The 22,218-nt window shown below is 38.2% G+C and overlaps 1 protein-coding gene across 9 annotated transcripts in view; it reads left to right on the plus strand.

Moving 5' to 3' along the window:
- Positions 1 to 12,520, plus strand: part of FGD4 (FYVE, RhoGEF and PH domain containing 4) — a 207,153-nt gene extending 194,633 nt beyond the window's left edge. For 8 of the 9 annotated variants that reach the window (XM_034646145.1, XM_034646149.1, XM_034646147.1 and 5 more), the window contains 3 exons: positions 2,558 to 2,698; positions 5,306 to 5,446; positions 6,868 to 7,125. In XM_034646145.1, the coding sequence (XP_034502036.1) occupies positions 2,558 to 2,698; positions 5,306 to 5,446; positions 6,868 to 7,125 (540 nt within the window). Of the gene's footprint in view, positions 1 to 2,557; positions 2,699 to 5,305; positions 5,447 to 6,867 lie in introns of all 9 variants that reach the window. The other variant, XM_034646144.1, reaches the window with a different exon arrangement.
- The last annotated feature ends 9,698 nt before the right edge of the window (positions 12,521 to 22,218 follow it).

Genomic DNA, 22,218 nt, shown 5'->3' on the forward strand with positions numbered 1-22,218 from the left:
CCTTCAGTAAACAAACAAAACTGTTTGAACGTGGACTACCAAAATACTATACTATGATTTGAAAATAAATAAGATAGTAGCTGATGTGAATGTACAGATGCAGGCATGTCTAATTCCAAATCCTACAGTAATTTCATTGTAATTATGAGAAAACAATGAATAGTTCTTTATCATGAATTTATATGCTGTGAACCTAAACTAAAAGTTTTACTAATATTTGTATGTTCATTAATGCTTTACTACAAATTGGGAAAAACATGCTTCTAGAAGCAACTAGATAATTTTTTATTTATTTTTATTTTTTTATTTTTTACAGATTTTATTCAAATTCCAGTTAATGTACAGTGTCATATTAGTTTCAGGTACACAATATGGTGACTCAGCACTTACATATAGCACCCAGGGCTCACTACAGCAAGTGCCCTCCTTGATCGCCATCACCTATTTAGTACCTCCCCCCCCTCCCCACTGGTAACGATCAGTTTTTTCTTTATAGTTAAGAGTCTGTTTCTTGTTGTGGCCCTCTTTTTTTTTCCCCCTATGCTCATTTGTTTTGTTTCTTAAATTTCACATATGAGTGAAATAATGGTATTTGTCTTTCTCTAACTGACTTCTTTTGCTTAGAATAATATTCTCTAGCTCCATGTCATTGCAAATGGCAAGATTTCATTCTTTTTGATGGCTGAGAAATATGCCGTGTGTGTGTGTGTGTGTGTACACACTACATCTTCTTTATCCGTTCATCAGTCAGTGGATGTTTGGGCTCTTTCCATAGTTTGGCTATTGTAGATAATGCTGCTATAAACATTGGGTGCATGTATCTGAATTAGCATTCCGTTATCTTTGGTAAATACCTAGTAGTGCAATTGCTGGGTCAGAGGGTACTTCTATTTTTAACTTTTTGAGGAACCTCCATATTGATTTGTGTTTCCCTGATAATGAGTGACGTTGAGCACCTTTTCATGTGTCCATTGGCCATCTGTATATCTTCTTTGGAGAAATGTCTGTTCATGTCTTCTGTCCATTTTTTAATTGGATTATTCATTTTTTGTGGCATTGAGTTTTAGAAGTTTTATACATTTTGGATACGAATCCTTTAACAGATATGTCGTTTCCAAATATCTTCTCGCATTCAGTCAGTTGCCTTTAGTTTTTTTTGATTGTTTCCTTCACTGTGCAGAAGGTTTTTATTTTGATGAAGTCCCAGTGGTTTATTTTTGCTTTTGTTTCCTTTGCCTCAGGAGACATCTAGTAAGAAGTTGCTATGGCCAAGAAGATAATTTTTTAAACTGGAAGGTTTTTTCCCTAACAATTATCCTATAATAATCAGAAAACAAAATGCTAAGAAATAGCATGCATTTGCATTGTACTCATTCATTTACTGGCATTTTGTATATGTTCATTGGGTGCCTTATGAGCAAAATAAATAAGGACAATCTCTCACAGAACTTACAGCCTAGTGAGGGTTACAAACATAAACTCTGAATAATCACACGAGTATATGATTAAAAACTCATCAGTGCATCAAGAAATGTAAGGGAACTTCAGTAGCCTAGGTGACAAGAGACAGTGCTCTATTCTGGAAGTTGGAGGAGTCTTCCTTGAGGAAGTGAGATTTGAGTCAACATCTGAAGGATGAACAAGAGTTAATTCACTGAAGCAGAGATGAGAGAGGAATGGAGTATAGCACCTCAGGGGCTCTAAGAAGTCAGTGTCATAGGGGACACAGAGAGGAAGAGGGGCAGATTATATAGCATGTTGTAGGCCATGGGGAAGAATCTGTTCTTTATCTAAGAGCAAAGGGTAAACTGTAAGGATTTTAAATAGAGGAGGAACCTATCAGATTAGCATGTATAAAACAGCATCTGGTGCTGTTTGGAAAATAGCTTGGAGGGATGTAAAAACAGAGGCTAGAGAAGGCTCCAGTAAGAATTCCAGTAAGCATGCTACAAGGACCAGTCATGAGACTATAATAGTCCAAATTACAACATTGATGGGTTGGACTTGGAAGGAAGATGTAGAAAAATAGACAGATTGAAAAATATCTAGGACATAAAATGATCAGGACTCTGTAATGTGGTGACTCTGTGGGGTGATGTGGAGGGAGGTTTTGAAGATGATGACTCCTAGGTTTCTGACTTGCTTTGACTGGTTAGATGGCTGTGCTATTTTCTGCAATAGGGAGCACTAGAAGGGAACAGGTTGGGAGGGGTGCGGTGAGTCAGGAGAGATCTGAGGGCAGGGAAAATCAAGGTCATTAGTTCATTTTGGGAGTGTATTGATGAAACATCCAGAAGCATGAAGGGTAAACGTCTGGACCAAGCCTTGAAATCTCTTGCCTTTAAGAGTGAGCAAGACAAGGGTGAACAAGGAGAACCCGTAATCAACAGAATTATAATACCATGGTATATACTCCATTAGGATACAGGTATCCTAATGTTCATAGGGTATTCTTAGTCTAGTTTAAGTTTGTGTTGAATACTTAACTCCTTCTTATTTATTATTGCTGTGATTATTGCTCAAATCTTTATGATTATTCACTTTTTTTAAATTTAAGGTGGTTTGTTGGAAGTGTTCTGATTACAAAGCTCAACTTGAGTACGATGGTGGAAAATTAAACAAAGTTTGTAAAGACTGTTATCAAATAATAAGTGGATTCACGGACAGTGAAGAAAAAAAAAGAAAAGGAATTTTAGAGGTATGGAATACTAAATGTTTGATAACTTTTAAATTTTTATGCGAGGAATATAGAATTGTCTTTTAACCCTGAAGAATACAAACAGCATGTCTTGTTATCTCTCTTACTATTTAACAGTTTGAAGAACAAACAAGATTCATGTCCTATCCTGCTGAATTTGGGGATCATAGTCAGTTGTGTAGAAAGAAGGGGAACAAGTGCTGTATTTTAATCAACATGCATTTGAGAGTGAAATACGCTGGTTTTGTGAAGGTGGCTATAGTCAAATATTAGAGTATTACTTGTTTGTTCTAATGCCCGACTTATATTTTTTAATACGAAAGCTTTTCTGTCAGTTTTATCATATTGGCTTCAAAAACCACTGCCTGAAATTATTAAAATTCATATTGAAGTATTTATTACCCGAAAATGTCTACCAACTTCTTGCATTAAAAGCATCATTTAATAGCCAGTGACAGTAATCTGGTAACTGCATTGAAATATTATTGAAATGTCTTGCACATGAATTTGACTCATGTTTTTAGACTAAAGTCAGAACCTCCCGAGCCTGGGAACTATAATGCAGCTTGTATCTGAAATGAGTTTTACACTCAAAGACATTAACATAAGGAATAAATTACGTAATAAGGCCTTTGTTGCGGCAGAAAGTTCGACATAACCTGGAAAGTCTGTGAAGAATGGGCTCATGATCAGAATTCTGTGTATCTAAAGCCAGAGACATACTTGGTTTATTAAGAATTTTCATGGTTTATTAAGAATAAATAAGCATTTATTGAGCATCTATACAGTGTAAGCATACCAAGGTCATTTCTGTTCACTGAAAAAGAATCCTAAACTTCAGCATCCATTGAAGCTTAAAGTATAGGCTGAGAAGCTCAAAGTATAACTGAATTCTCCTGGGGTATATATGTTGCTTGTAGGCAGATCAAAATGCGCTTTCTCTGGCAGGGAAGGTGGAGACACATTTCATTGGCTCCCAGGAACACAGCCTCAAGACTTAAACGCAGCAACTGATGAAACTGGCATACTATAATGAGTCAAATAACTTGTGTTAAGGGATGAATTTCAGTCTGTATCTATGAAATAAAAAAAAAAAAAACTCTAGGTAGTTTTCTTAAAAAAACCTATACTTGGGGGACAAATTACCAGGTTAACACTTTTAATCAAATAAATATATAATGTGAGGTCCAGCAATAGGAGAGAGTATATATGTGCACATGCACACACACATACATATATATTTGAAACTGGCTGCATGCCAACGAGTTTGTTGTGTGCTCTAGACCAAGGGTCAACAAACTTTTCCTGTAAAGGGTCAGAGAGAAACTATTTTAATCTTTGCAGGCAAAGAGGAAAAACTGAGAATATTACTCCTATACCAAGAAAGAAAATGTTCTCACAATGTTTTGACAAAATTCAAAATTCAGTAATAACTTAGTATAATTTTTTATAATATGGTAATAAGACTGGAATTCTGTGTGGGTAGGGGAGATAGCAATTTGTTTAATTGGAGTCCAGAGTTAGTGTTTGCTGACACCAAATTGATTTTAAATGTTCATCTATAAAAACTATTCTAATAGCTCATAGGCCATACAAAAACAGGTGGTGGGGTGGTGGGCCCTAGCTTGCCAACCAGTGCTTCTTAAACCGTCTCTGATGAAGGGCCAGTTTTATTTCCAAACCACCACAGCTCAATATTTTTGTAAAATACATAATCATGTTGGTTGCGTGTCATCACAAAGCCCAGTTGCTCTAAAAATTTCCAAGTGCTTACTCTTACTTTCTGTGCTTTATCTTGAATGGGTAGCAAAGCAGTCTGAACCAGTACTGTTCAGTGGATGGCATTGAGTAGCTCTACCCTAAGGATTAGAGCAATCGAAAATAGAAGCAAACCACTTGCTTCCCATAATGTGTATAATAATATCTATCATTTAGTCAAATGGTTTTGTTCCCTTTTTGACCAGAGATAGATAGATAGATAGATAGATAGATAGATAGATAGATAGATAATCTCTATCAGGAGACTAAGCAGAAAACTGTAAAATCTACAAAGACTTGTTGCAGTTTTAAAAACTTTTAAATTCTCTCAGGTTCCAGGACAAAGATTGCTGGTCGGTATTTGCCTTTTTGCTATTGCAGTTGAAGCTGGTATAGATTGTGGTTAAAAGCTCTGGATCCAGACCCAAATGCCTAGCATGCCAGTTCCTAAATGTGTGATCTGGAGAGAGTTACTTCATCTCTGAACCTCATAGATAATGAATGTGGTATCTTCTTAGTGTCAGTATGAGGATAAAATAAAATAATACACATAGTGGACTAAGAAAAGCACCTGCCTAGCAAGCACCCAGTAAATGTTTAACTTTATTTAAATTTGAGGCCTGGTACTACAAAGAGTTAAAATTCACTTAAATATTTTCCCTGGCTCATGAAAGATCTAGATGAGTATTTAAATAATCATTGGCCGATGAACCCTTTCTGGACATTCCCAAGAGATATTTTATATGAATATATTGTACTTTATGAATATTCCCTTAAGGTGAGTTACTTCTCTACCTGGTTCATTTTGTGTTCTCTCTCTCTCACTCTTTTTCCATTATATTTTTCTAGATTGAATCGGCAGAAGTATCTGGAAACAGCATAGTGTGCAGCTTTCTTCAGTATATGGAGAAGTCAAAACCTTGGCAGAAAGCTTGGTGTGTGATCCCCAAACAGGACCCTCTTGTGCTGTATATGTATGGTGCCCCCCAGGTATCTAAACTGCGTCTTTCTGAAGGGACAGAGGTCGTGGGGCAGTTGCAGGGGGGGTGGCAAATAGACACTGAACTCAAAATCCTTCCATTACTCCTCTGCAGAACAAGAGAGCTCAGACAGTTGCATTGTCTTTCATTACAATTGAAAAATAATTAGTTACTAAAATTCAAATTTATTTAAACTGATTTTTATTTTTTTAAACTGTTTTTTTTTTAAGATATAGCCCCTAGTTTCTTCACCCCGTGCATCATTTGCCTTCTTCTCTCCTCTCATTCCTATTCAGTGATAGGAGAAAGGATGATTTGGATTAAGAAGGGGCATGGGAAGCAGGAGTGAAGCAAGGGAGAAGCAAGGAGGAGAAAGAGCCTGTTTGAAGAGGGAAATAATTATTATAGGTTTGGGGTTTTTTTTTTCCTGAATGGATAGATACCTAAAGAAGAAAAGAATTTGAGAAGAAGGGGAATTTAAATCAACCCCGGGTTTTCATTGTCCAGTAACAAGTTTTTGAGAGTCATGTATGCGTGGATTGGACCTCAGTCTGTGGGAGCAACAGACATGCAGGCGTTGCTTCTAACCAGAGCAGCACCAGGCACTGTGGATTGTGTGGTGCTTGAAAAACACCTGCGTTCACCGGGAAAAAGATAAAATCTTAAATGTACCTGTTGTATTTTAGCCTGTATCTACATTAAGGGTTGGTGAAATTTTATTTTAGAAATAAACTTAGGGGTGCCTGAGTGGCTCAGTCCGTTAAGCCTCTGCCTTTGGCTCAGGTCATGATCCCAGGATCCTGGGATCAAGTCCCGCATCTGCCTCCCTGCTCAGGGGGAAGCCTGCTTCTCCCTCTCCCTCTGATGCTCCCCCTGCTTGTGCTCTCTCTGTCAAATAAATAAATAAAATCTAAAAAAAAGAAAGAAAGAAAGAAAGAAAGAAACTTAAAATACCAACGTATAATATTGTCTTCTATTTCATTGTTTTTCCTCTTCCCTTTTCTTGTCCATAAATAAAATGATGCATGAATGAATGGATCACCAAGTAAAACTGTGTTTGGTAATCAAATCATCATTAACATTTGCTGGTTTTATACAGTAAGATAACTATTCTTTTCCCTTTTCATCTGCATGAAGAGCTAAATGGACTCCGTCACAGAGAGAGGGGGTGGGGTGTAGGGTCTGTGAATCCCAGCTGATTTAGGTGTCTGCTCTCATTCACTAATTCGTTCAGCCAGCACTGAATGTGTTGAGCTCATGTCCAGGCAGTATGCTAAGCACTGGATCCCCATCTCTGTCCGCAGAGAGCTCACAGCATGAGTCTGTGTCGAACATTGATAGGTAAAGAGTTTAGTGAGAGCCAGATCACAAAGGGCCATGGATAGCAGGCTAATACATCTCACACTCCTGTGTACCACGTTTTTTCCTTAGGACGTCCGAGCCCAGGCCACCATTCCACTCCTCGGCTATGTGGTGGACGATATGCCAAAGAGTGCAGACCTGCCCCACAGTTTCAAACTGACCCAGTCCAAGTCTGTGCACAGCTTTGCTGCAGACAGTGAGGAACTGAAACAGAAGTGGCTGAAAATCATCTTCTTAGCTGTCACAGGTGAAACACCAGATGGTCCCAACAAGCATCCAGCCACCTTGGATGATCATCCCGAACCTAGGAAAAAGTCAGAATGCTGAACTCCAGGACCACCGATGATGTGGAGGTCTCAAGATTTACAGCTCAAGACATTCCCAGCCCTCCTTACTCATCTCTTAGCACTTTATGTTGAAAATATAGGCTCATAAATGCATCTTTTGGGGACTATTTTCCTATGTTTCTGTACTGTTAGTGAAACTGATGTGCAGAGCCATTCTACCGATAAAAGTTTGAAATAATGTGAAAATAGAGCATTTTTTAATGAGCTATTCCTTGCATATGTACTTTTGTCTTGAAGAAAACAGTATCAATGGGTTCTATCACTATCAGGTTAGAATAAGCCACTTCCATCTAAGGTCCTTTATGTCTTCTCCCTCACAGGTAGGACTTGTAACAGTTTGAAAAATATACCTCCATGTTGCCAAAATAGATCCATGGTTAAAAAAGAAAAAAAAATTACAGGGACAGTTTAGGCTATTGTATTAACTTATTTAATTTAGTTTATGAAGCTCAAGCTGCATAAATAATGTATGTTCTTTTAAAACAAAAAGGACAACTTGTTGGTGTTCAAACTTTCAACTTATTAAGAAAAGATAGTACTTGTTTTTGTAGAAATATTCCTAAGAAGAAAATATCTCAAGTATATAGCAATTATGTGTATATAGTATTAAATATGAATATAATTATATTATACATGTTTTTCTCTTCAGCTTTAGGTTCATATTTGTCTCTAATTTATTTTTTAAATATAAAGCATGTTTTATCTTGAAATTGAACAATGTTCTAAACTTCAGAAATGTTTTTGGTGATTTATGTTTAACTGATTGACATCTAAGGGTATTGATATTTTTATAATAAGAAAAAGCAGTAATTTATGTGGCATGGGATATATTAGTTCCAACAGTATTTTTAAAGTACTATTTTTTCGTTCTGTGCCTATTTAAAACAGTGCCTCTCTTTGAAGGTGCTAATAATACCTATTTAAATATATAATGAGGGTTTAATTAATGCTTCAGTCTTGATTATTCTGAGATAATACACTTTGGCCACTGGGATGGTGGAAGTCACGCAGGTTATTTTACCTTTCACAGTCCTGCAATTGTTGTAGCAGTTAATATCAGCATGTGCAAAAATGTTCACAGAAACGTGAGCCGTACAAGATCCCTGACTTTATACAGAACTGGGACACATGGAAACTACATTTATTGTAATGTTTTTCTTTTCCATAAGACTGTTAAGCATGGTCAAATGAGGACTATATATAGTTAACACTTAAGATAACTGTGTGGGCCTATTCCTTTGTCAGATGGGAAATGAAATTCACGTGTGATAACCTGTGTCTGAGGGGTAGGTAGATAGATATTAGAGGAAGTTTATGCTCAACTCTTCTAACCACCTTAGTGAAGAAGAGGAGAAGAAAACAATAATCAAAAGCAATATTTTAATGGCAGATTTGGGAGGTACAAGATATTTGAAGAGAGTCTGAGCATTTTTTTCAAACCCTGTCAACTGGGGAATTTTTAATAGTCAAAACATGATTTCTTGTCACAAAGGCTGCTCTTCATTATATTATATTGTGGTTGTGATTAAAATCTCACATTAAGTTGGCTATTTAACTTAATCTTTTTCTCCAATTAGTTTTTCCCCCCATTTATCCTGTTATGCCCCAGACATTATCACTTTCAAATGCCTAAGTCTGCTAGAAATCCACAGGAACGACCCCACTATCTTGGCCTTTGCGAATTATACCTTAAGTGTAGAATGGATTTACTCAGAATTTGAGACAGCCACACATTTATTCAGGCCTGTCATTTTAAGAAGTATTTGAAGTCTCTCCTTTTCCCCCCCCACTCCAAAGGAGAAGGTAAACTAATTATGGCTGACACAATTAGATTGCCTTTCTCTATAAAAGGAATGCCAGCCATGATCATTAATATTAAACCAAATATTTGAAATCAGAGATAAAGAAAGGTGTAGCTTCTTAGGCCCTATCAAATCAGGGACAGACTGAAAGAAATGTTACATCACTTCTCTTTTCTAGTTGCCAATCGTGTGGGGGCTGGTGTGTGTGTATGTACAACATACGTATTCAGGGTAGCTTTTGAGACGCTTACACTAGAGCTGTAGATGATGCATTGGCGTTCTTAATCTCCAAAAAAGAGAAGCAATAAAGATGTAGAATGATTATCAGGAGAACATGACTTTTGTAAACTGTGACTAGAGCATTGGAAACGTAAGGGTCAGTTTAGAAGATTTATGGGCCAGATTATTTTTGACACCTATTTTGAACAATGAGGAGAGTACACTTTGCCAATCATAAATTGTTATCCTGCAATGGGAGTAACATGAATACACTCAAGTTTTGGCTCAGTAAATATCAATGTTATTTAATTTAGATTATCAAAAGAATATGTAAAAAGAATATAGTCATGTTCTTAACATTATCTTTAATTTTTCAAAAAAATTAGAAGTAATAGTACTAGAAGAGAATTTCTGATTATCCAAGTTACCATCTTTCATGGTCCACCCTGTGTTCTTTCAACAAGCACAAAGAGAAGCATTGAGGCAGCCTTACCTGTTTCTCATAAAGAATCACTAATGCTTTTACTTGGAGGAAGGCAAGGGAACACCCTTAGGCATGTAGTAAACACTCAGCTAAACCAAAAGACATCAGAGTGTGATTGGTTTCAAGAACCATCATATGTCTTGGTTTCCGAGACACCTGAGCAGTCATGACAAATTGAACATAAAAAAACAATTGATTGCTTTCCTATTAAAACCAGCATTCCATATAGGTTTTATTCTTTATTTTCCCTAATTTGGTGCTTTCCAAGTCATCTTTAAAGTGCCCTTTCTCCAAACTTAAAAAATACTTCTTGATAAAAACTATTCATTAAAACATTCCAATTTTTTAAACTTAAATTTTGCTTTTACTGAAAGTCTACCATTTGGTATATTAAGTATGAAATGTAGTGCAGACTTATCCAGGTTTTAAGTGGGACTCAATGATGAAAAATGCCACCAGCCGCTTTTGTAATAATGGCATCTACAATGCCATCATGTATGCAAGCAATAAAATTCTTCAGGGTATGTTTTTATACTGAAATTTTAATATGAATGCCCCTAGCCACAAGGATATAGAGAATTAACTTTTAGAAATGATACTATAACTCAAAATGCTGGGTATAGGGAAGGGAATGGGGGGCATTATTCCTTGGATTCAAGTAAGTGTCAAAAGCATTTTTCCTTTTGCAAAGGGTATGGATGGTGAGAGAATTAAGCACATCTGCACTACTTTATCCAGCTACATTCATTTTCCATGAAGTTTAATACAACATACAGGTTGGTGTACTTACCTGCATTGGGTGACCTACCCCAATTTAAAAAAAAAAATATTCCAACCTAAAAAATTACTAAACTTTTTACAATAACTAACCTTTTAAATGTGCCCTGTCCCCATATATAAATACACATTTGGATTTTTTAAAGAGTACTTGTCGTAGTCATAAGTATATAAACCACAATCTTCATAGTACTGCAGGGTTGTTAAAGATTCATTGATGCCTTCTAAAAACCTTATATCAAAAATACTTCCATGAGTTCACAATTCTGTTTTACGTTTTCTTGTCTACTTTGTGGAAACAGGGTAGATTTTTTTTTCCTTTCAAAGTTTAGATCCCATTTCTGATTATAGTTAAAGCCTTAAGTTCTTATTCTGAGAATATTGTCTGTAATAACTCTAATAATGATCTTTCTGGACTAGATATACCCAGAGGAAAAGGCACCAACAGGAGCAAATAAACTTCTGAGGAACAAAAGTCTTATTTTTTGCAGGTATCCTTGCTATAATGCAGAATAGAAGATTAATTAAAATTTCCTACATCATATGATGTTTGTGTTAGCGGGTCTGAGATTAAGCACATGGTATTTATAAGCTAAAATTAATTCAAAAGGCAAGAATGTCTTAATGTTTTCATTCTTCAATTTTGTATTCTTCAAGAATGTAATAATATAAAAACTGTGGCTAACCAGTTCTTATTCTATAGAACTGTATTGACACCTGTAGTGGATCGTGTTACTTCTTCATTCTCATCCAATTTTAGTAGAATCAAATTGCTTTTTATTTTCATATTACTATTTACTATAGATTCTTCAGATTTAGAAAATGAGTATGATATATAAAGACCACTAGATATGTTTTTAAAACCCTTTGTGTGAATTTATGCATATATGTATATATGTAAAAACATTGTTGATTTCCAATTCTGTTTTTCCATAGGAATGAAATTTTTATAGAAAATGTTCTTTTTAACTTAAATATTTTAACATAAATTATTTACATGAATTTTTAGTACAATTCATCCTTATGTGTGCCCCGTAATCATGTTTTCATGAGATTACTTTCTTTACTGATACAGTAAAGAGGAATAAAAAATTAGGAACTGAAATAAGCAAGAGTGAACAGAGAGGTAGACAGAAAGAGAATGCTGATCACCAGATTAGAGTGGTATATGTTCAGACAAGAGAAAAATACTTGAACTGCAGAAGGGATATGAACTATAAAATAGAAATCTTTATAATTGCATACTGATGGGATCTGTGGCACCCAGGCCTTTTCTCCATTAGTTACTTTTTCCTTTAGGCTTAAAATACTCTCATTCTATGGGCCATTTTCTGCACTGTTTACTGAGGTAAAAAAATTCCTCTAAAGTCAATCATGGTTTTTCCACTTTTTGGACTGAGCATTTGTCAGAATGCAATGTCTTTTCTGTGTTTTGAGATGGACTAGCATATGGCTTCTACAAAATAGTTTTTACTCATTGGGGTCACTGAGAGTTACATGATGGTATACTTCTTCCTAAAATTTGTTATGGTAGATTTAGTGAGAAATTAAATCAAGAAGTCTCATTGTAACATATTTTAATAAGTGAATACCAAATACATAGAGTGAGATATATATCAATTTGGAAAGAAACACAATAGTCTTGGGGACCATTATGATAACAGAATTGCATTATATATTACACATGATGTGGATGTTGGAATGTATCATTTGAGGGGGGTCTCCATTCATTAGCAATCATGCCTGTATATAAAACTTTTTTTTTAACCAAACTAGCATTTTATTTTGTGAGTGACAGTTGACTGATATTTTTGAATAAGTGTTATCTGGGTTTTAGAATTGTTGACTGATCAGTTTGAAAAGGTATGTTACCAGAATTTTAGAGTTAACTCCAATGTGAAAAAGTGTACACAAAAAGTAATTCTTTTCTAGCTATATGAATGTAATATACTTGCATATAGTGTATATATTGTGTAACATATGTATATTTGGTCATAAAGGCATAGAATTGGAAACATTGTAAAATTAAGCACTTTAATTCCTATTAAATATTAAGCATTTGTATCTTGTAAATAAATACATCCTTAAATGAATTATAAAGACTTAAATGTTATGTTAGGACTATAGGTGTTCACAGGTGATTTTGGTTGTCAGAAATTTTGGTTGTCTCAGAGAGAAGTTACTCCAGTAGAGTGCCGATGCTCCTTCCCACCTCCAATCCCCACCAAAACCTGTGGAAGTCTTTCAAGAATAAAGCAGTGACAGAAGCCAGGGTTCCCCAGGTGTAGAATTGGGGACTTCTCCCTGTGATAACTCCAGGCTTAGATCTCCAGGACCCACAAAAACCATGCTGCTCTGTTCTCCAAGAAATGACTGCTTTGCTACATAGTTTATGGTGTTTGCCTGCATTGATCAGTCTTATGTGGTGAAACAGACATGGAAGTGGAAGTCAAAGGAATCGCATTTTGAGTCTTAGTCCTGCTATTACTATTATGTGACCTTAGACAATTTACCTGAGTCCCAATAATAAACTCTTATAGTCATTCCAAGAAACATGAAAAACACACTTGGTGACTACAAAACACTATATTGGTAAGTAGTATTTCATGGAATACTTCACTGGGTTTCATACAGTTACTTATTGGCTTTTGATTTAAAACATAAAAGATATCCCAAAAAGGCATGTGTGAACTTATGACTTAAGAGAGAAAATATTTCCAGAGATAATCCTTTTAGAAATTAATAGCCTTGTTCAGGTCTTAACGAATTAATTTATCAATTGGTTCTTAAAAGCAATTAGCAGGGTGCCTCGGTGGCTCAGTCGTTAAGCGTCTGCCTTCAGCTCAGGGCGTGATCCCAGAGACCTGGGATCGAGCCCCACATTGGGCTCCCTGCTCCGCTGGGAGCCTGCTGNCATCTGTCTTCGGCTCAGGTCGTGATCCTGGGCTACTGGGATCGAGTCCCACATCAGGTTTCCTGCTCAGTGGGGAGTCTTGCTTCTCTCTCTGCCTCTGTTTCTCTCTCTCTCATGAATAAATAAAATCTTAAGGAAAAAAAAAGCAATTAGCATCAGCTGAAGAATTGCTTAATATAAAGGTTGTCCTTCGCTTATTAATATGACATCTTTGAGTCCACCTTATACCATAGTAGAAATATGGTGGAGAGAGAGCCAGTGTGGCATAATTCAGAGCTGCTCAAACTAAGGTACATAGGAATCATGCGGGGATCTTGTTAAAATGCAGATTCTGATTTAGCATGGCTGTGATGATCCAGTTGTAACAGGGTCTCAGGTAATGTTGGTATTCTTCAAACCATTCTCTGGAGTAGCAGCTTTTACTGAGAAGGACCTTGTCATAGACAACTGGCTAGAAGTCCCTGACTTTGCCACTTTTTGTGACTTTATTTTTTTTAATGATTTTTTTTTATTATGTTAGTCACCATACAGTACATCCCCGGATTCCGATGCAAAGTTCGATGCTTCATCAGTTGCGTATAACACCCAGTGCACCATGCAATACGTGCCCTCCTTACTACCCATCACCAGTCTATCCCATTCCCCCACCCCCTCCCCTCTGAAGTCTTCAGTTTGTTTCTCATAGTCCATAGTCTCTCATGTTTCATTCCCCCTTCTGATTACCCCCCTTTTCTTTATCCCTTTCTTCCCCTACCGATCCTCCTAGTTCTTATGTTCCATAGATGAGAGAAATCATATGATAATTGTCTTTCTCTGCTTGACTTATTTCACTTAGCATTATCTCCTCCAGTGCCGTCCATGTTGCAGCAAATGAATGTTGAGAAATCTTTCTGATAGCTGAGTAATATTCCATTGTATATATGGACCACAGCTTCTTAATCCAGTCATCTGTTGAAGGGCATCTCGGCTCCTTCCATGATTTGGCTATTGTGGACAATGCAGCTATGAACATTGGGGTGCATATGGCCCTTCTCTTTACTACGTCTGTATCTTTGGGGTAAACACCCAGTAGTGCAATGGCTGGGTCATAGGGTAGTTCAATTTTTAACTTTTTAAGGGACCTCCACACTGTTTTCCAGAGTGGCTGTACCAACTTGCATTCCCACCAACAATGTAGGAGGGATCCCCTTTCTCCACATCCTCTCCAACAATTGTTGTTTCTTGCCTTGTCTATCTTTGCCATTCTAACTGGCGTAAGGTGGTATCTCAGTGTGGTTTTGATTTGAATTTCCCTGATGGCTAATGATTTTGAACATTTTTTCATGTGTCTGTTAGCCATTTGTATGTCTTCATTGGAAAAGTGTCTGTTCATATCTTCTGCCCATTTTATGATTTGTTTATTTGTTTCTCGTGTATTGAGTTTGAGAAGTTCTTTGTAGATCTTGGATACCAGTCCTTTATCTGTGGTGTCCTTTGCAAATATATTCTCCCATTCCGTGGGCTGTCTCTTAGTTTTTTTGACTGTTTCCTTGGCTGTGCAGAAGCTCTTTATCCTGATAAAGTCCCATAAGTTCATTTTATCTTTTATTTCTCTTGCCTTTGGCGATGTGTCGTGAAAAAGGTTGCTCTGGCCGATGTCATAGAAGTTGTTGCCTATGTTCTCCTCTAGAATTTTGATGGATTCCTGTCTCACATTGAGGTCTTTCATCCATTTGGAGTTTATTTTTGTGTATGGTGTGAGAGAGTGGTCAAGTTTCATTCTTTTGCATGTAGCTGTCCAATTTTCCCAGCACCATTTATTGAAGAGACTGTCTTTTTTCCACCGGATGTTTTTTCCTGCTTTATCAAAGATTAGTTGCCCAAAGAGCCGAGGGTCCATTTCTGGGTTCTCTATTCTGTTCCATTGGTCGATGTGTCTGTTTTTGTGCCAGTACCATGCTGTCTTTGTGATCACAGCTTTGTAGTACAGCTCGAAATCCGGCATTGTGATGCCCCCAGCTTTGTTTTTCCTTTTCAACAGTTCCTTGGAGATTCGGGGCCTTTTCTGGTTCCATACAAATTTAAGGACTATTTGTTCCAGTTCTTTGAAAAATGTCCTCGGTATTTTGATCGGGATAGCATTGAAAGTGTAGATTGCTCTGGGTAGTATGGACATTTTAACTATGTTAATTCTTCCAATCCATGAGCATGGAATATTTTTCCATCTTTTTATGTCTTCCTCAATATCTTTCAAAAGTGATCTATAGTTTCTAGGATATAGGTCCTTTACGTCTCTGGTTAAGTTAATTCCAAGGTAACGTATGGTTTTTGGTGTTATTGTAAATGGGATGGATTCCCTAATTTCTCTTTCTTCAGTCTCGTTATTCGTGTATAGAAATGCAACTGATTTCTGGGCATTGATTTTGTATCCTGCCACCTTACTGAATTGTTCTATAACTTCTAATAGTTTGGGAGTGGATTCCTTTGGGTTTTCCATATAGAGTATCATGTCATCTGCAAAGAGAGACAGTTTGACTTCTTCTTTGCCGATTTGGATACCTTTGATCCCTTTTTGTCTTCTGATTGCTGTTGCAAGGACTTCTAGTACTATGTTGAATAATAGTGGCGAGAGTGGGCATCCTTGTCGTGTTCCTGATCTTAAGGGAAAGGCTTCCAGCTTTTCCCCATTGAGAATAATGCTTGCAGTAGGCTTTTCATAGATGGCTTTTATGAGATTGAGAAATGTACCCTCTATTCCTACACTCTGAAGGGTTTTAATCAGGAAAGGATGCTGTATTTTGTCAAATGCTTTTTCTGCATCAATTGAGAGGATCATATGGTTCTTGAGTCTTTTCTTGTTGATATGATGTATCACATTGATTGATTTGCGAGTGTTGAACCATGCTTGCATCCCAGGTATGAATCCCACTTGGTCATGATGGATAATCCTTTTAATGTACTGTTGGATTCTATTAGCAAGGATCTTGTTGAGGATTTTGGCATCCATATTCATTAGAGAAATCGGTCTGTAATTCTCCTTTTTGAGGGGGTCTTTGCCTGGTTTGGGGATCAAGGTAATATTAGCCTCATAGAATGAGTTTGGTAGCTTTCCTTCTGTTTCTATTTTTTGAAATAGCTTTAGGAGAATAGGTATTATTTCTTCTTTGAATGTTTGGTAGAATTCCCCAGGAAAACCGTCTGGGCCTGGAGTTTTATTATTTGGAAGGTTGTTTATCACTGACTCAATTTCTTCATAGTTAATTGGCCTATTTAAGAAATCTATTTCTTCCTGTTTCAGTCTTGGTAGTTTATAGGTTTCCAGGAAGGCCTCCATCTCTTCCAGATTGTTTAGTTTTTTGGCATATAGCTGTTGATAAAAGTTTCTAATAATCCTTGCAATTTCAATGGTGCTGGTCGTGACCTCTCCCTTTTCAGTCATAATTTTAATAATCTCAGTCCTTTCTCTTTGTTTTTGGACAAGTTTTGCCAGTGGTCTATCAATTTTATGGATTCTCTCAAAGAACCAGCTTCTAGTCCTGTTGATCTGCTCTACTGTGCTTCTGGTTTCTAATTCATTGATTTCTGCTCTAATCTTGGTCAACTCCTTCCTTGTCAGTGGGTTAGGCCTGTCCCTCTGTTGCTGTTCCAGTTTCTTGAGGTGAGAATATAGAAACTGCATTTTAGATTTTTCTATTCTTTTGAGTGAGGCTTGGATGGCTATGTATTTCCCCCTTAGGACTGCCTTTGCAGTATCCCATAGGTTTTGGACCGTTGTGTATTCATTCTCGTTGGTCTCCATAAATTGTTTAATTTGTTTTTTGATTTCCTGGTTTATCGAGTCATTCTTGAGCAGGATGGTTCTTAGCCTCCAAGTGTTTGAGTTTCTTCCAGGTTTTTCCTTGTGGTTGAGTTCCAATTTCAGAGCGTTGTGGTCTGAGAATATGCAGGGGATAATTTCAATCTTTTGGTATTGGCTGAGACCTGTTTTGTGTCCCAGAGCATGATCTATTCTTGAGAATGTTCCATGGGCATTTGAATAGAATGAGTATTCTTTGGTTCTGGGGTGTAGTGTTCTATATATATCTATGAGGTCCAACTCGTCGAGTATGGCATTCAAAGCCTTTGATTCTTTGCTTAGTTTTTGCCAGGGTGTTCTGTCTATTTCTGATAGTGGGGTGTTGAGGTCCCCTACTATTACTGTGTTCTTATCTATATGTCTCTTTATTTTGGTTAAGAGTTGGCTTGTGTATCTTGCTGCTCCCCTGTTGGGGGCATATATATTAATAATTGTCATATCCACTTGTTGAATACTTCCTTTAAGAATAATATAGTGCCCTTCTGTATCTCTCTCTATGGCCTCTAGTTTAAAATCCAGTCTATCTGATATGAGAATTGCTACTCCAGCTTTCTTTTGAGGTCCATTTGCGTGGAAGATGGTACTCCATCCCCTTACTCTAAGTCTGAATGCATCTTTGGGTTCAAAATGAGTCTCTTGTAGACAGCAAATGGATGGGTCATGTCTTTTTATCCAATCTGCAACCCTGTGGCGTTTTATGGGAGAGTTTAAGCCATTTAGATTGATAGAGATTATTGACAGATATGATTTTAATGATGCCATTTCTCTTTAAAGTCTTTGTATCGGTTGTGACTTGCTGCTCTGTATCACTCTTGGGGCCTTTTTACCTTTATAGAGCCCCCCTTAATATCTCCTGTAGGGCTGGTTTCGTGGTTACGAAATTGGTTAATGATTGGCGATTTTGGAACGTCTTTATTTCTCCATCAATTCTGAATGACAGCTTTGCTGGATAAAGGATCCTTGGCTGCATGTTTTTCTCAAAGAGCTTTAAAAATGCCCCCCCAAGCCTTTCTCTCATTCCAGGTCTCTGTAGACAGGTCTGACGTAATTCTGATACCTTCGCCTGGTACGTGAGAAATTTCTTTGCCCTGGCCACTTTCAATACTGTATCCTTGGATCTAATATTTGCGAATTCCACTATGACGTGACGTGGCGTAGGTTTGTCGTGGTTGAGCTTGGATGGGGTCCTCTCTGCCTCTTGGACGCGAATGTTTGTTTCCCTTGCTAGATTAGGGAAGTTTTCAGCTACAATTTATTCAAATATCTCTTCTAGACCTCTGTTTTTCTCCACCCCCTCAGGGATGCCGATGATTCTGACATTGGATCGTTTCATAGAGTCAGTAATCTCCCGTAATCTACATTCGTGGGTGTGGATTTTTTTAAGACCAGCTTCTATTTTCGTTTTTTCTTCTACTAACCCATCCTCCAATTTGCTAATACGTTCCTCTGCCTCGGTGACCCTGGCCATCAGAGCCTCTATTTTTGACTGCATTTGGCTCATAAAATTTTTAATTTCTGTCAGATTCACTCTCATTTCTGCCCTTAGGGATTCTATATTCTCAGTAACATTTTTGTTAATACTTTTTTCAAGTCTACTCATCATCTTGACCATCGTTGCTCTGAATTTCATTTCTAATAATTGGGATACATCCATATGTATTAGTTCTGTGGCAGAGGCCACAGACTCATTATCTTTTCTTTGCTGGGGGAGACTTCTCCTTCTCTTCATTCTGATGAGGAGATTGCGGGGTTGTCCAGAGCCCAAATTATTGACTGGGACCCAGGCCGTGCACCCTTGTTTTATAGAGATCTTAGGGATGTGGGCTTCTTCTTTAAAGATTTTATTTATTTTTTTATTTGAGAGAGAGAAACAGCAATAAAGGGAACCCAAGCAGGGGAGTGAGAGAGGAAGAAGCAGGCTCCCAGCGGAGGAGCCCGATGAGGGACTCCTTTCCGGAACACTGTGATCACACCCTAATCCGAAGACAGGTGCTTAATGACTGCGCCACTCAGGCACCCCGGGTTGTGGGCTTCTTGATTTTTCAGCCTGCCTTCTGGGGGAGGGGCCTGCTGCGCTGATACTCAGGAAACCCTGTTTGGGTAGAGTCTCCATGTCCCCTGCGAGGGGGGATGGGGATGGGCACCCTGTGAGCCGGTATTTCTGGGCTTTTGTTCTCTGGCAGCTTTCCCTGGCAGTCTGCTGTGCCTCTTCTGAGAGAGCAGCAGCAGCCGAAATTCAGCCTCTGTCTCAGAACAGAGGGATTGCGGCCCGTTCTCCACTGATGTTCTGGCCACTTTAACTCTGTTTCTGTTGGTGCTGCTCAACCCTGCAGCATCCCAGGCTGTGCGCCTCACACCCGGTGTCCCAGCTCTCACTTCCAGGGCTGGCGCGTCTCTGTCCTTTGTATTTCTAACCCCGCCAGCCACCAGTCACCAGCCACCCCGTGCGCGCTCCCGGAGCTCCCGGTCTCAGTCTGGTGTCTTGCGGGTGCCAACCGCGAGTCCGCCTGCTCCTCTGTGCAGGTGGCCCACCAGCCGCCAGCCACCCCGCACGCACTCCCGGAGCTCCCGGTCTCAGTCTGGATCCAGTGAGCACACCGGAGTTCCGGAGTTCCGTGAAATGCTTGGTAGCGCGCGCCCCTGGCTCACAGTCTCAGTCTGCTGTTTTGAGGGTGCGGGTCTGCGGTCCGCCCACTCCCCAGTGCAGGTGGCCCACCAGCTACCCCGTGCATGCTCCCAGAGCTCCAGGTCTCAGTCTGGACCCAGTGAGCACACCAGAGTTCCGGAGTTCCGTGAGATGCTTGGTAGTGCACGCCCCCGGCTCACGGTCTCAGTCTGCTGTCTCAAGGGTGCGGGTCTGTGGTCCGCCCGCTCCCCCATGCAGGTGGCTACCGTTTCCCGGGTCCCTGACACGGTGGCTCCCTCCCCTTCTGTTTATCTTCCAATATCTGTGCACAGTTTCACAGCTCCCCGCTTTGTACCTCAATACTCAGCGCTGGAGATGTTCATTTGTAGAGATCCAGCTGTATCTCCCTGCGTCTCAGGCTGATTCCGTGGATGTTCCTGCTGGTCTGGTACCTATCCAGTTCAACTCAGGGGACCGGCTGAAAAAGGGGTCCCCTACTCCTCTGCCATCTTAACTCCTCTCCACTTTTTTTGACTTTAGACACAAACTCTTCCTTGAAACGTTGTGGAACTTAGATGATATTTTAGTATATATTCTGGTCCAAATGAGGCATTCATAATAAAAAAATATTTTATTTTTAATAAAATAGTTGACATTACTTTCAGGTTTACAATATAATGATTCAACAATGATGTATATTACAAAATGTTCACCAGTTTAAGTGTAGTTACCATCTGTTACCATACAAAGATATTACAGTATTATTTACTACATTCCATATGCTGTACTTTTCATCCCTGTGACGTATTTTTGTAACTGGAACTTTGTTGTTTTTAATCCCCTTCACATATTGCTCACATCCCTCCTCACCTCTGGCAACCACTGGTTCTCTGAGATTTTTTTGTTCATTTGTTTTTTAGATTCCACATGAGTGAAATCATATAGTATTTGTGTTTGATTTACTTCACATAATACCCTCTAGGTCTATCCATGTTACAAATGGCAAGATTTATTTTGTTTTAAAGATTTATTATTTGAGAGAGAGTGTGTGGTGGGGGAGGGGGAGAGGGAGAGAGACAAGCAGACTCCTCACTGAGCCTGAAGCCAGATGCAGGGCTCCATCTCACGACCCTGAGATCATGACGTGAGCTGAAATCAATAGGCAGATGCTTAACCGAGTGAGCCACCCAGGCACCCCAAGGATTATTCTTTTTTATGGCAGAATACATTCTATTGTATTTATAAACACCACATCTTTATCAGTGGACACTTAGGTTGCTCCCATATTAGGTTGCTATTGTAAATAATGCTGCAATAAACAAAAACCACACGTCTTTTTGAATTACTGTTTTATTTTTCTTTGGTAAGTACCCAAAAATAAAATTAATGGGTTGTATGGTATTTCTATTTTTAATTTTTTGAGGAAACTCCATACTGTTTTCTAAAGTGGCTGCATCAATTTACATTCCCATCAACAGTGCGTGAGGGTTTCCCTTTCCCCATTCTTGTCAACACCTGTTATTACTTGTCTTTTTGATAATAGTCATTCTGACTAAAGTGATACCTCATTGTGGTTTCGATTTGCATTTCCCTGATGATTAGTGATGTTGAGCACCTTTCCATGTGTCTGTTAGCCATATGTATGTCTTTTTTGGAAAAAAACTTTTTTTAGGTTCTCTGCCCATTTTATAATCATTATTTGGTGGGGTTTTTTTGTTTTCTTTATATATTTTGGGTATTAACCCCTTATCAGATATATCCTTTGCAAATATCCTCTCCCATCTAGTGAGTTGCCTCTTTTTGTTTGTTGATGGTTTTATTCACTGTGCAAAAATTTATTAGTCTGATGTAGTGCCAATTATTTATATTTGCTTTTGTTTCCCTTGCCTGAGGAGACCTATCCAGAAAAATATTGCTAGGGCTAATGTCCTTGAGTTTACTGCCTATTCTTTTAGGGGGCGTTTTATGGTTTCAGGTCTCACATTTGGGTCTCTAATCCATTTTGAGTTTATTTTTGTGTATCATATAAGTGGTCCAGTTTAATTGTTTTGTATGTGGCTGTCCAGTTTTCCCAGCACCATTTATTGAAGAGATTGTCTTTCCCCATTTTTGGTTCTGTTGTTGTAAATTTATTGACCGTATGCACATGGGTTTCTTTCTGGGTTCTCCATTCTCTTTCATTGATCTATGTGTTTGCTTTTATGCCGCTACCATACTGTTTTGTTTACTACAGCTTTGTAGTATAAAGTCTAGGATTATAATATATCCAGCTTTGTTCTTTCTCAAGATTGCTTTTGCTATGTGGGGTCTTTTGCGGTTCCATACAAGTTTTAGGATTATTTGTTCTAGTTCTGTAAAAAATATTCTTGGTATTTTGATAGGGATTGCCTGTGTTCTGTAGGATTTTTATGGTTTC

The sequence above is a fragment of the Ailuropoda melanoleuca genome, chromosome 16 (genome assembly GCF_002007445.2).
Source record: "Ailuropoda melanoleuca isolate Jingjing chromosome 16, ASM200744v2, whole genome shotgun sequence".
NCBI classification, from domain to species: Eukaryota; Metazoa; Chordata; class Mammalia; order Carnivora; family Ursidae; genus Ailuropoda; species Ailuropoda melanoleuca.